Here is a 13,695-nt window from a genome sequence, read left to right as displayed (position 1 = left end):
GGGCAGGAGCAGGCGGAGGGCGGTCACGCTGACGCCGAGAGGAAAAGCAGAGTCTCAGGAGAGCGGGTGGCGGGCAGGGGGAGCAGGCGCGGGGCAGCGTTTGTATTCTATTCGGGGAGGCAGGGAAGGCCTTGCTGGTGGGAGCGAGCAGAGTGCTGGGGCAGGCGGAACAGCCCTGCGCCGGCCTGGAGGGCACCGGCCTGGAGGGCGCTGGGCTGGAGGGCGCCGGCCTGGAGGGCACCGTGGCTCTGAGGAGCAGCAAGGAGGCCCCGTGGATGGTGGTGGAGGAGAGCGTGAGGCCAGCGGGCCCCGCCTGCCCCGGGACCGGCGGCCTGTAGGCCTCTGCTTCCGCCCAGGGAGAGAGCCAGGGCGGGTTTTAGCACAGGAGCCCTGGGACCCGCTCCGTGTTAGCCCATCAGCCGGGGGTGGGGCGGGCCCCTCAGCCTGCGTGTCTCTCCACATGGCGAGAGGTGACGGGCAACCACTGCGGGGGGCGTCTCCTGGCTCCGTCGGCCTGGGTCCCCCCATGTGCTTCGTGCACTGGGCCTGGACATTCACAGATGGACCTTTAAAAATACACAGTCGTGTTCAGGACTGATTTCTATTTGTGGCAGGTGACGCTCGTTTGCCATTTACAGCAGCGGCATAAACCGCTTCTAAACGTGGTTATTGAAGTGCAAGGAAGCCTTAGCTGTACGGGATGATCTAAGACAGAACTGGACGGAGGGCACGGTGTCTGTCTGCACTGTGGGGGTGACTCTGGCGAGGCCAGATGGCGGAGCCCTCACCACGGCACCCTGACTGAGGCCACGACCGTCGGGCCCCAAGTCTGCCCTCAGGCCCCGTCGGTGCCCCAGAGGGTCGGGGACAGTGTGCTGGGAAAACATCAGCAGAATCCTGTTCTCCTCATGCATTAGGTCCCCGGTCGTCCCACTGTTCTTCCTGTGATAAGGTCCCTCACAAAAAGAATGGCAGTAACAGGCGGGACAGTCAGACCCCCTTCTGTGGCAGAGGACAGAAACCGGCTCCAACTGGATCAAACAAAAAAGCGGAGTAAGTGGCTCGTGTAATTGAACACAGAGGGCGCCTTCAGGCCTAGCTGGATCCGGGATGCTCTGGGCGGGACCCTCGCCGAGGGCACACGGGGACCTGAGGTTCGGGTTTGGCTTGTCGGTCTACCCACCCTGGCACTGGTACTGTCCCCAGCCTGTCGCCACCATGTCCCAGCTGAGGCAGCAGTGACCAGAGATGACCAGCCGCCTTTGATGGGCAAGAGGGAGGGGCGCTTATTCCCTGCTGGGGTCCGGAGGCAAAGAAGTCGCGAAGGAGGGACCCCTGCCCTGAGCGAGGTCCTGAGGTCAAGGGCCCGATGGACTTATGAGCGTGCACCGGTCCACACACATGGAGGTGGACCCTGACCGTGCAGCTGTCGGGGGGAAGCGGGTTAAGGAGGGCGCTGCCACGCCCTTGGGGACCTTCTGTGCCGCATTCAGAAAGAGGCCTACTAGCATCTTGGCCGACGTCGCTGCCTGGGCAACACGGAGCCGTCTGCATTCATCCATCACAGAGGCGCCGACCCGCGTCAGGAATCCCAGCGGCCACTCCAGCAGCCTCTGGTTTGCTGTGTGCCACTGGGGACATCATGAGACTCGGCGTCCCCACCTGTGAGACGGGGCAGGGCCACATCACCGAAAGAGTGAGCAGGAAAGCCCTTCCTAGCCCGGGACAGTCCCCGTGCTTCTCCCCCCTCACCTGCCCCAACACCACCCCGACCCTGGGGACCCACATCGTGCCTGTCCCCGCTTCCCTCTCTAGTGAGCGCCGCACTCTCCTTTCAAGAACTGGCTCTCATGGCACCTCCAGGGGAAGCCTCTCCCCGCTCCCTGAGGTCGTTTATCTCGTGAACGGCTGAGAGGACCTTAGCCACCTCACTGGGTGGTTGTGATGCACCTAACAGAGGGAGGGGTCCCTATAGATGAAGGAGGGACGGATGGATGGATGAAGGATGGATGGATGGATGAAGGATGGATGGATGGATGGGTGAAGGATGGATGGATGGATGAAGGATGGATGGATGAGGAGTTGGGTAGGTAGATGGATGAGGGAGAGAGGAGGAAGGGAAGGAGGCAAGAGTTATTAATCTTTTGTGAGAAAACTTTCAAAGTATGACACAGCGCCCAAGCAATTGTAAGCTATTTCTTTGATTTTTTCATGTCTCCTTGGGTGCAGGTTCTAACCACGTTCACAAAAAAAAACAACATCAGCTGTTTAGACGTGCGCTCAGTTCGTGTAACGAGCACGGACTGAGTGCATTCTGTGTACCGGCTCCAGGCTGGGCTTCCAGGGGCCCAGCCTGAGTGTGAGGCCGCCCTCGGGGTGCTCTCCATCTCCCCGGAGAGTCAGGCCCATGTTTGTTGAGTGGCTGTCAGAGGGGTTGATCCCAAGGACTGTGGGGCTGTGAGGAGGGCAGATCCATTCTGCGGCGGGGGAGGGGGTCCCCTGGAGGCACCGTCACAGCCGGTTCTTGGCAGCGGGAACAGGGGCCCAGCACGAGGTGGGTCCCCAGGGTCTGGCCGGTGTCAGAGCAGGTGAGGGGGGAAGAGCAGTGACTGTCCTGGCCTTGGAACTGCTTTCCCGCTCGCTATTTCAGGCACGTGGCCCTGCCCCATCTCCCAGGTGGGGACACTGGGCCCAGCACGGCACTGGGGCCCCTCCCCTCTCGCCCCTTACCTAGGAGCCTGTTCAGAGGCCCCGACGTGCTCTCCTCACTCTCCTCCTCCAGATACTTAATCCCTTGAAGGGACGCCCCAGCCATGTGCCAAGGAGCTGTTTCCTGCTCCTCTGAGAGGCTCACTCCCGGGGGAGGCCTCTTGGAATAAGAGCCAGGGCGGCGGGGGGGGGGATGGGCAGAGTTAGCACCGCCACCCCCCAGCTGCACGCCGGCCCTGGGCATGCGGGCTGCGGTGCTGACAGAGGTGGAGGCCGGGCATCCGTCTGGGTGGGAGACAGCGTGAGCCCCCCGAGCCACCTCCCAGCTCTGGTCCACACCCTCCACTCAGCCCTCACTCATCCTGCCACCTCTGGGCAGAACAGCCCACCACCTCCTGGAAGCCTCCCTGGTTTCCCCAGCCCTCATTCCCTGAGAAGTTTGTGGCATCACCATGAGGCCTGTCCGGGAGGTACCTGGTCTGTGATGCCTGATGTCAGAGCCCAGGGCCACCAAACGTCTTGTTTTTTTTATTGAAGTACAGTTGATTTACAGCGTTGTGTTAGTTTGAGGTGTGCAGCAAAGTGATTCAGTTATACATATATAAAGCCATATATTCTTTTTCATATTCTTTCCCATTATGGTTTATTACAGGATATCAAATATAATTCCCCATGCCATACAGTAGGAACTTGTTGATTATCTGTTTTATATACAGTAGTGTGAATCTGTTAATCCCAAACTCCTAATATATCCCTCCCCTCCCTTTCCCCTTTGGTAAGTTTGTTTTCTGTGTCTGTGAGTCTGTTTCTGTTTTGTAAATAAGTTCATTTGTACCTTTTTTTAAAGATTCCACATATAAGTGATATCATATGGTATTTGTCCTTCTCTGACTTCACTTAGTATGATCACCTCTAGGCCCATCCATGTTGCTGTAAATGGTATTATTTCATTCTTTTTTATGGCTAAGTAGTATTCCATGTATATATGTACCACATCTTCTTTATCCATTCATCTGTCCATGGACATTTAAGTTGCTTCCATGTCTTGGCTATTGTATCCAGTGCTGCTGTGAACATTGGGGTGCATGTATCTTTTCGGGTTATGGTTTTCTCCGGGTATATGCTCAGGAGTGGGACTGCAGGATCATACAGTAACTCTATTTTTAGTTTTTTTAAGGAACCTCCATACTGTTCTCCATTGGTTGTACCAATTTACATTCTCACCAACAGTGTAGGAGGGTTCCCTTTTCTCCACACCCTCTCCAGCATTTATTGTTTGTAGACTTTTTTTTTTTTTTTTTTTTTGGCTGTGTTGGGTCTTTATTTCTGTGTGAGGGCTTTCTCTAGTTGTGGCAAGTGGGGGCCACTCTTCATTGCGGTGCGCGGGCCTCTCACTATCGCGGCCTCTCTTGTTGCGGAGCACAGGCTCCAGATGCGCAGGCTCAGTAGTTGTGGCTCACGGGCCCAGTTGCTCCGTGGCATGTGGGATCTTCCCAGACCAGGGCTCGAACCCGTGTCCCCTGCATTGGCAGGCAGATTCTCAACCACTGCGCCACCAGGGAAGCCCTTTTGTAGACTTTTTGATGCTGGCCATTCTGACTGCTGTGAGGTGGTATCTCTTTGTAATTTTGATTTGCATTTCTCTAATAATTAGCGATGTTGAGCATCTTTTCACGTGCCTCTTGGCCATTTATATGTCTTCTTTGGAGAAATGTCTATTTAGGTCTTCTGCACATTTTTTGATTGGGTTGTTTGGTTTTTTGTTATTGAGTTGTGAGCTGTTTGTATATTTTGGAGATTAAGCCCTTGTCGGTCGCATCATTTGCAAATATTTGCTCGCAGTCTGTAGGTTGTCTTTTCATTTTGTTTATCGTTTCCTTTGCTGTGCAAAAGCTAACGTTTGTTTATTTTTGCTTTTATTTCTATTGCCTGGGGAGACTGACCTAAGAAAACATTGCTACGATTTATGTCAGAGAATGGTTTGCCTATGTTCTCTTCTAGGAGTTTTATGGTGTCATGTCTAAGTCTTTAAGCCATTTTGAGTTTATTTATTTATGTGTATGGTGTGAGAGGGAGTGTTCTAATTTCATTGATTTACATGCGGCTGTCCTGCTTTCCCACATGGGCTGTGGGCCTGGGAAGGAGAGAGAGAGATGGAGGGACTCATGGATGGATGGAGGAGTGGATGAGTGGATGGAGGGAGGCTGGGAGGGAGGGAAAGAGAGTGGCAGTTTGTGACCGTCTGCTGTTTATAATTCCTTCCAGAGCCCCCTAGGGATCCTGAGCACATTTCCCTTTATCATGGGGCTGAGAAGTGGGCTCTTCCCTGAACCTCTTAGGGGAGCAGGACTTGGGATCGTTCATTCCTTGGAGGCATTTCAGAAGGTCCCTTTCTGCCCTGGACCCCAGAACCCTCCCTCCCTAATGGTGCCAGTGAGAGGTGGGCTGTGGTCCCAGCAGAGAGCTGCCCGCCAGGCTCGTCCTCACCTGTCATAGTGGAAACACCTGCGGCCTCTGCTCAGAACAGGGGTGTGGCAAGGCCCCCTCTGCTGGCCTGGGGTTGCTGCACCAGTGGGTCCGGGTGAGGCCTGGGTGGAGAAGGGCTGGGAGGCCCCTTCAGTGCCCAGTGAAACTCACCGTCCCCATCAAGCATCATTTGCCTTTTAAATTCACACCTGCATCCAAACGCTAACCACTCCTTCCAGACTGTGTTCAGACACAGAGTGTGCTGGCGTCTGTGTACCTGCAGAGAGAGGGGAGAGGGCTTGACTTCCCTTCTCCTGTTTGAATTTCTGGACTGAGGCTGAACTTGACACTGAGGATGCTAAAGAAATGAGGTCCCCGCAGACACACGTCTGGGGGTCGCCCCTCTCTGCACACTGTCCGCCCCTGGTCTGGCAAACCCAGCACAGCCGTGCTGTGTGGTCCAGGCCCCCTTTTCCTTCTTTCTACCTCGATCTACACCCGTGGAAGCCAGGCACTGAGATGAAGGCAGAGACTTCACCACCCACCGCAAGTGAGAACTTTCTTCTGCCAGGTCACCTGCCGAGCGCCCTGCGGCCAGCACCCCCGGGCAGGAAGGTGGCCCAGCTGAGTCCACCCGGGGAATATATTTCTTTAATGAAAGTATAAACAGCCTGTAAACTAAACCCAAACTGACGCTCTGTTCCTTCCCCTCATCCCTTTCTAGAAAGTTCAGCAGTACACAGTCATTGTTCAAGCCACAGACATGGAAGGAAACCTGAACTATGGCCTCTCCAACACGGCCACAGCCATCATCACGGTGACGGACGTGAACGACAACCCGCCAGAGTTCACTGCCAGCACGGTGAGTGCGCGTCCCCTCGGGGGCAGTTCCCGGGCGTTCGGGTTACTTCTCTCTCTGCCGCCACCTGATGGAAGGAGCTTGACAGACAGACGGGCTGTTAGCAAAGGCCCCGAGCAGCGGGGGGGCTGAGCGGGAGAGGAGCTCCAGGTGTCTGCAGGCCCGATACTGAGCACTGGCTGACACCTGGACAGGCTCCCAGGACAGCGTGAGTTGGACGCTCCTCCTGAATCCGGAGGAGTTGACCAGCGGTGTTTGGGCTCCAGGGCCAGCCAGTGTGGGGGGTGTGCGTGGCTGTGTGCCAGGCAGGACTGTCTGGGGGACGCCTGGGGACAGGGCAGGTCCCTGCGGTAGGACCGTGGCTGGCCCTCCACGGCCCACCATCAGCAGGGGGGCAGCGGGGCGTGGGGGACACGTTGTACGTCCTGCCCCTCCGGGCACGGCCAGCGGGCTGTGACCAGGCCACGTGCCAGGCTGCCCAGAGCCCAAATGACCACAGGAACGCCCTCGCGGCAGAGCCGAGGGATCACAGAGCCACGAGTCACGGGCTCCTGGTTCCTCTGGATTCCAAAGGAGCTGCGTCTTTTGGGCCACGCCCCCCGGGGTGGAGCTGCTGACAGTATGGGAACATACACCCCCCCTGCGGGTGCCCATCCAGAAATGTGGCAGATGCAGGGGCCAGATGGGCAGAGGGGAGGGTCAGCGAGGACTCCCAGGGCAGTGCTGGGAGGCGGAGGCCGCCCCCTCCCCCCAGGGTCTCACCCCCGCGGCACCAAGTGGATGAGAGATAACAGCAATAACAGTAACAGAAGAACTGGAACGCAGGCCAGGCTGTGGAGCTCCCCCGCTCCACCAGGCAGCAGCCTGGGCTTCCTGGTCGACCTCTGGTCCCCACCGGCCCCATGAGGCTCGGGACCCAGTTCTGGAGGAGGGTGCTGAGGCTCAGAGGGGCTGAGTCACTCGTCCAGAGCCACTCAGCCCACTGGCAGAGGGGGGGACAGAGAGGAGACCCCTCATTCTCCCAGTGGGTGGGTCAGCTTGCCGTGAAGGCATCTCGCAGGCCAGAGCCCCTCGCAGGGAGCCCACCACAGCGTCCCCGAGTGCCCTCATCCTGCTTCCCCACCCCCCCACAGGCTCCAAATTCTGGAGTGAGTCCCCACATCCCTGCAATGAGGCATCTCAGAGTCCTAGGCTCTGTGTCCGGCTGGACCAAGCCAGAGGAGGGCAGCCTCAGCCATGAGGGCACAGCGCCATCTGGTGGGCAGATGGCAGATCGCCCCACAGAGGGAGCAGCTCAGGCCTCTGCCCCCTGCTTCGGGTGGGATGGCTTCCATTCTGTTTGCTCTCCAAGGCCCGTGGGCAGTGGCAGGAGGGGCTCAGGAGCAGCGTCCCGGGGAGTCTGGACGTGAGGAGAGCAGCTCCTTGTTCGTTGCACTGAGGTCTGACGTGCCTACAGTATGAGGCACAAATCTTGAGTGAAACCTTCCCCCCCGGCCAGCAGCAACCCAGGCCCATCGTCCAAGGTGAGCTTTACCTGTTCTAGGACGTCATATAAACGGAGTCACACGGAACACATGATTCCCTGGAGCCTCCCACCCGGTGGCATAAGGCCTCTGGGATCCTTCTTTGTTGTTGTATCAGTTCAGTCAGATAGGGCCCCGCCCATCTGGGTTCTTTCTGTTCTCAGCTTGGATCCTTTGGAACTTTTAGGAACAAGTTTTCATTGCCTCACCTGGCTTCACTTAATCATTATCTATCTCTTTTTTAAAAATTAACTTGAGTATTTGGTTAGGTAATTCACACACACAGTACAGCACCTTAAAAGGTATAAAATGACTTACTTTGAGGAGGAGCCCCTTGTGTTTTCACTCTGACCCTTGCGTTGTTTTTGGTTTTTCCGCTTATGATATGTCTTGAAGACCTTTCCATATCCACAGATTCCGAACAGCCTTGGAATTTTTTTCAACATGTGTTTAGAAATAATTTCAAGCTCACAGAAAAGTTGCAAGAATAGAAACAGGGAAAAGAATAGTCTCACAGAGAGAAGACAAGATGGTGGAGTAGAAGGCCTTGAGCTCACCTCCTAACACAAAAGCACCAAAATCACAACTAACTAATTGCTGAACAGTCATCAATAAAAAAGAAAGACGGGGGCTTCCCTGGTGGTGCAGTGCTTAAGAATCGCCTGCCAATGCAGGGGACACAGGTTTGAGCCCTGGTCCGGGAAGATCCCACATGTCGCGGAGCAACTAAGCCCGTGTGCCACAACTACTGAAGCCCATGCGCCTGGAGCCCATGCTCCACAACAAGAAGCCACCGCAGTGAGAAGCCTGTGCACCACAACGAAGAGTAGCCCCCGCTCGCCACAACTAGAGAAAGCCCACGCGCAGCAATGAAGACCCAACGCAGCCAAAAATAAAATAAATAAATAAATTTTTAAAAATATAAAAGACTGGACCCAGCCAAAAAAGATATTCTACATCCAAGGATATAAAGAAGAAACCACAACAAGATGGTAGGAGGGGCACACTCAGAATATTATCAAATCCCATACCCCCTGGGTGGGCATTTCACAAACTGGAGAATAATTATATCACAGAAGTTCACCCACAGGAGTGAGAGTTCTGAGCCCCAACTCAGGCTCCCCAGCCTGGGGGTCTGGCATCAAGAGGAGTCCCCAGAGCATTTGGTTTTGAAAGCCAACAGGGCTTGACTGCAGGAGCTCCACTGGACTCCACAGCTCCACAGGGAAGCAGAGACCCCACTCTTGGAGGATGCACACAACGTATCACAGGTACTGGGTCCCCAGGGCAAGGGCGGTGACTTCATAGGACACTGGGCTGGACCTACCTGCTGCTCTTGATGGGTCTCCTGGGGAGGCGGGATGTGGCTGTGGCTCTCCCTGGGGATGCGGACACTGTTGGTGGCGATGTCGGGGAATGTTCAGCTATGTGAACTGTCGAGGAGGCAGACATCTCACCAGCACCAAGACCTGGCCCCACCCAACAGCCTACAGGCTCCAGCACCGGGATGCCTCAGGCCAAGCAACCAGCAGGGCAGGAACTCAGCCTCACCCACCAGCAGACAGGCTGCCTAAAGACTTCCTGAGCCGCAGCCACCCCTAGACACACCCCTTGACACGGCCCTGCCCACCAGAGGGACAAGACCCAGCTCCACCCCTCAGTGGGCAGGCACCAGTCCCTCCCACCAGGAAGCCTGCACAAGCCCCTTAGACCAACCTCACCCACCAGGGGGCAGACACCAGAAGCAAGAGGAAACACAACCCTGCAGCCTGCGGAATGGAAACTGCAATCACAGAAAGTTAGACAAAATGAGATGGCAGAGGAATATATCCCAGACGAAGGAACAAGATAAAACCCCAGAAGAACAACTAAGTGAAGTGGAGATAGGCAATCTACCAGAGAAAGACTTCAGAGTAATGATCGTAAAGATGATCCAGGATGCACAGAGTGAGAAGATACAAGAAATTTTTAACAAAGAATGAGAAAATATAAAGAACAACCAGAGTTGAAGAATATAATAACTGAAATGAAAAATACACTAGAAGGAATCCATAGCAGACTAAATAAGGCAGAAGAATGGATAAGTGAGCTGGAAGACAGAATGGGGGAAATCACTGCTGTGGAACAGGATAAAGAAAAAAGAATGAAAAGAAAGAAGGACAGTTTAAGAGACCTCTGGGACAACATTCAATGCACCAACATTTGCATTATAGGGGTCCCAGAAGGAGAAAAGAGAGAGAGAGAGCCTGAGAAAATAGTTGAAGAGATAATAGCTGAAAATTTCCCTAACATGGGAAGGGAAACAGTCACCCAAGTCTAGGAAGCACCGAGTGTCCAATACAGGATAAACCCAAGAGGAACATGCCAAGATACATAGAAATCAAACTGACAAAAATTAAAGACAAAGAGAAAATATTAAAAGCAACAAATAACATACAAAGGAATCCTCATAAGATTATCAGCTGAGGGCTTCCCTGGTGGCGCAGTGGTTGAGAATCTGCCTGCCAGTGCAGGGGACACGGGTTCGAGCCCTGGTCCGGGAAGATCCCACATGCCACGGAGCAACTAAGCCCATGTGCCACAACCACTGAGCCTGCGCTCTAGAGCCTGCGAGCCACAACTACTGAGCCTGCATGCCACAGCTACTGAAGCCTGCGTGCCTAGAGCCTGTGCTCCGCAACAAGAGAAGCCACCACAACGAAGAGTAGCCCCAACTCGCTGCAACTAGAGAAAGCCCACTCGCAGCAACGAAGACCCAATGCAGCCAAAAATAAATAAATAAAATAAATAAATTTATTTTTAAAAAAAGAAAACGATTATCAGCTGATTTTTTTCAGCAGAGACTATGCAGGCCAGAAGGGAGTGGCAGGATATATTTAAAGTGATGAAAGGAAAAAACCTACAACCAAGAATACCTAGCAAGGCTCTCATTCAGATTTGATGGAGAAATCAAAAGCTTTATAGACAAGCAAAAGCTAAAAGAATTTAGCACCACCAAACCAGCTTTACAACAGACAATAAAGGAACTTCTCTAAGTGGAAAAGAAAAGGCCACAACTAGAAACACGAAAATGATGAAATGGGAAAGCTCACCAGTAAAGGCAAACATACAGTAAAGGTAGGAAATCATCCACACACAAGAATGATATCAACACCAGCAATCATGAGAAGAGGAGAGTACAAATGCAGGATACTGGAAATGTGTCTGAAATTAAGAGATCAGCAACTTAAAACAATCATATATTTTATAGACTGCTATATCAAAACCTCATGGTAACCACAAACCAAAAATCTATAATAAATATACACACAAAAAAGAAAAAGGAATCCAAACACAACACTAAAGATAGTCATCAAATCATAAGAAGAGAGAACAAAAGAGGAAAGGAAGAAAAAAGACCTACAAAAACAAATACAAAACAATTAACAAAATGCCAATAAGAACATACATATCAGTAATTACCTTAAATGTAAACGGCTTAAATGCTCCAACCAAAAGACGTGAACTGGCTGAATGGATACAAAAATAAGACCCGTATATATGTTGTCTGCAAGAGACCCACTTCAGACCTAGAAACACATACAGACTGAAAGTGAGGGGATGGAAAAAGATATTCCATGCAAATGGAAATCAAAAGAAAGCTGGAGTAGCAATACTCGTATCGCATAAAATAGACTTTAAAATAAAGACTACTACAAGAGACAAAGGAGGACACTACATAATGATCAAGGGATCGATCCAAGAAGAAGATATAACAACTGTAAATATATGTACCCAACACAGGGGCACCTCAGTATATAAGGCAACTGTTAACAGATATAAAAGGAGAAGTTGACAGTAAACAAATAATAGTGGGGGACTTCAATGCCCCACTTACATCAATGGACAGATCATCCAGAAAATCCATAAGGAAACACAAGCCTTAAATGACACATTAGACCAGATGCACTTAATTGATATCTATAGAGCATTCTATCTGAAAGCAGCAGAATACACATTCTTTTCAAGTGCACACGGAATATTCTCCAGGATAGATCATGTGCTGGGCCACAAAGTGAGCCTCAGTAAATTTAGGAAAATTGAAATCATATCAAGCATCTTTTCCAACCACAACACTGTGAGATTAGAAATCAACTACAAGAAAAAAAAACTGCAAAAAAACACTAACACATGGAGGCTACACAATATGCTAGTGAACAACCAGTGGATCACTGAGGAAATCAAAAAATACCTAGAGACAAATGAAAACGAAAACACTATGATCCAAAAGCTATGGAACACAGCAAAAGCAGTTCTAAGAGGAAAGTTTATAGCGATACAAGCTTACCTCAGGAAAAAAGAAAAATCTCAAACAACCTAACCTTACATTAAAGCAACTAAAAATGAAGAACAAACAAAACCCAAAGTTAGTAGAAGGAAAGAAATCATAAAGATCAGAGCAGAAATAAATGAAATAGAGACTAAGAAAACCATAAAAAAAGATCAATTAAAGTAAAAGCTGGTGCTTTGAAAAGATAAACAAAATTGATAAAACTTTAGCAAGACCCATCAAGAAAGGTACAATCTCCCAAAACTGAACCAGGAAGAAATAGAAAATATGAAAAGACCAATTACAAGTACTGAAATTGAATCTGTGATTTAAAAACTCCCAACAAACAAAAGTCCAGGACCAGATGGTTTCACAGGTGAATTCTATCAAACATTTAGAAAAGAGTTAACACCTATCCTTCTGAAACTATTCCAAAAAATTGCAGAAGTAGTAACATTTCCAAACTCATTCTGTGAGGCCACCATCACTCTGATACCAAAACCAGACAAAGATACTTCAAAAAAAAAGAAAATTACAGGCCAATATCACTGATGAACACAGACACAGAAATCCTCAACAAACCACTAGCAAACTGAATCCAACAGTACATTAAAAGGATCATACACCATGATCAAGTGGGATCCATCCCAGGGATGCAAGGATTTTTCAATATCTGCAAATCAATCAGTGTGATACACCACATTAACAAACTGAAGAATAAAACCATATGATCATCTCAATAGATGCAGAAAAAACTTTTGATAAAATTCAACACCCATTTATGATAAATAAAAAAAAACTGTCCAGAAAGTAGGCATAGAGGGAACCTACCTCAACATAATAAAGGCCATATATGACAAACCCACAGCTAACATCATACTCAATGGTAAAAAGCTGAAAGCATTTCCTCTAAGATCAAGAACAAGACAAGGGGACTTCCCTGGTGGCGCAGTGGTTAAGAATCCGCCTGCCAATGCGAGGGACATGGGTTCAAGCCCTGGTCTGGGAACATCCCATATGCTGCAGAGCAACTAAGCCCATGCACCACAACTAAGCCCATGTGCCACAACTACTGAGCCCACATGCCACAACTACTGAAGCCCGTGCACCTAGAGCCTGTGCTCCGCAACAAGAGAAGCCACCGCAATGAGAAGCCCATGCACCACAGCAAGAGTAGCCCCCGCTCGCTGCAACTAGAGAAAGCCCGCACACAGCAACAAAGACCCAACACAGCCAAAAATAAAAATAAATAAATTTTAAAAGAACAAGACAAGGATGTCCACTCTCGCCACTTTTATTCAACATAGTTTTGGAAGTCCTAGCCACAGCAATTGGAAAAGAAAAAGAAATAAAAGGGATCCAAATTGGAAAAGAAGAAGCAAAACTGTCACCATTTTCAGATGACATTACACTATACATTGAGAATCCTGAAGATGCTACCAGAAAACTACTAGAGCTCATCAGTGAATTTGGTAAAGTTGCAGGATACAAAATTAATACACAGAAATCTGTTGCATTTCTATACACTAACAACAGAAGATCAGAAAGGGAAATTAAGGAAACAATCCCATTTACTGTTGCATCAAAAAGAATAAAATACCCAGGAATGAACCTACCTAAGGAGAAAAAAAAAACAAAAACCTGTACTCCGAAAACTGTAAGATGCTGATGAAAGAAACTGAAGATGACATAAACAGATGGAAGCATATACTAAGTTCTTGGATTGGGAGAATCAATATTGTCAAAATGACTATACTACCTAAGGTAATCTACAGATTCAGTGAAATCCCTATCAAATTACCTATGGTATTTTTCACAGAACTAGAACA

At 50.3% G+C, this 13,695-nt stretch overlaps 1 protein-coding gene across 1 annotated transcript in view; it reads left to right on the top strand.

Annotated features, from left to right (window-relative positions):
- CDH4 (cadherin 4) overlaps window positions 1–13,695 on the top strand; it is a 566,254-nt gene that overhangs the window by 530,484 nt on the left and 22,075 nt on the right. Inside the window, exon 9 of the mRNA XM_036824123.1 lies at window positions 5,900–6,037. Within this exon, the coding sequence (XP_036680018.1) occupies window positions 5,900–6,037 (138 nt within the window). The remainder of the gene's footprint in view (window positions 1–5,899; window positions 6,038–13,695) is intronic.

The sequence above is a fragment of the Balaenoptera musculus genome, chromosome 15 (assembly GCF_009873245.2).
Source record: "Balaenoptera musculus isolate JJ_BM4_2016_0621 chromosome 15, mBalMus1.pri.v3, whole genome shotgun sequence".
NCBI classification, from domain to species: domain Eukaryota; kingdom Metazoa; phylum Chordata; class Mammalia; order Artiodactyla; family Balaenopteridae; genus Balaenoptera; species Balaenoptera musculus.
The sequence above is the reverse complement of the archived record's forward strand: the minus strand, read 5'-3'. Positions and strand labels throughout refer to the sequence as shown.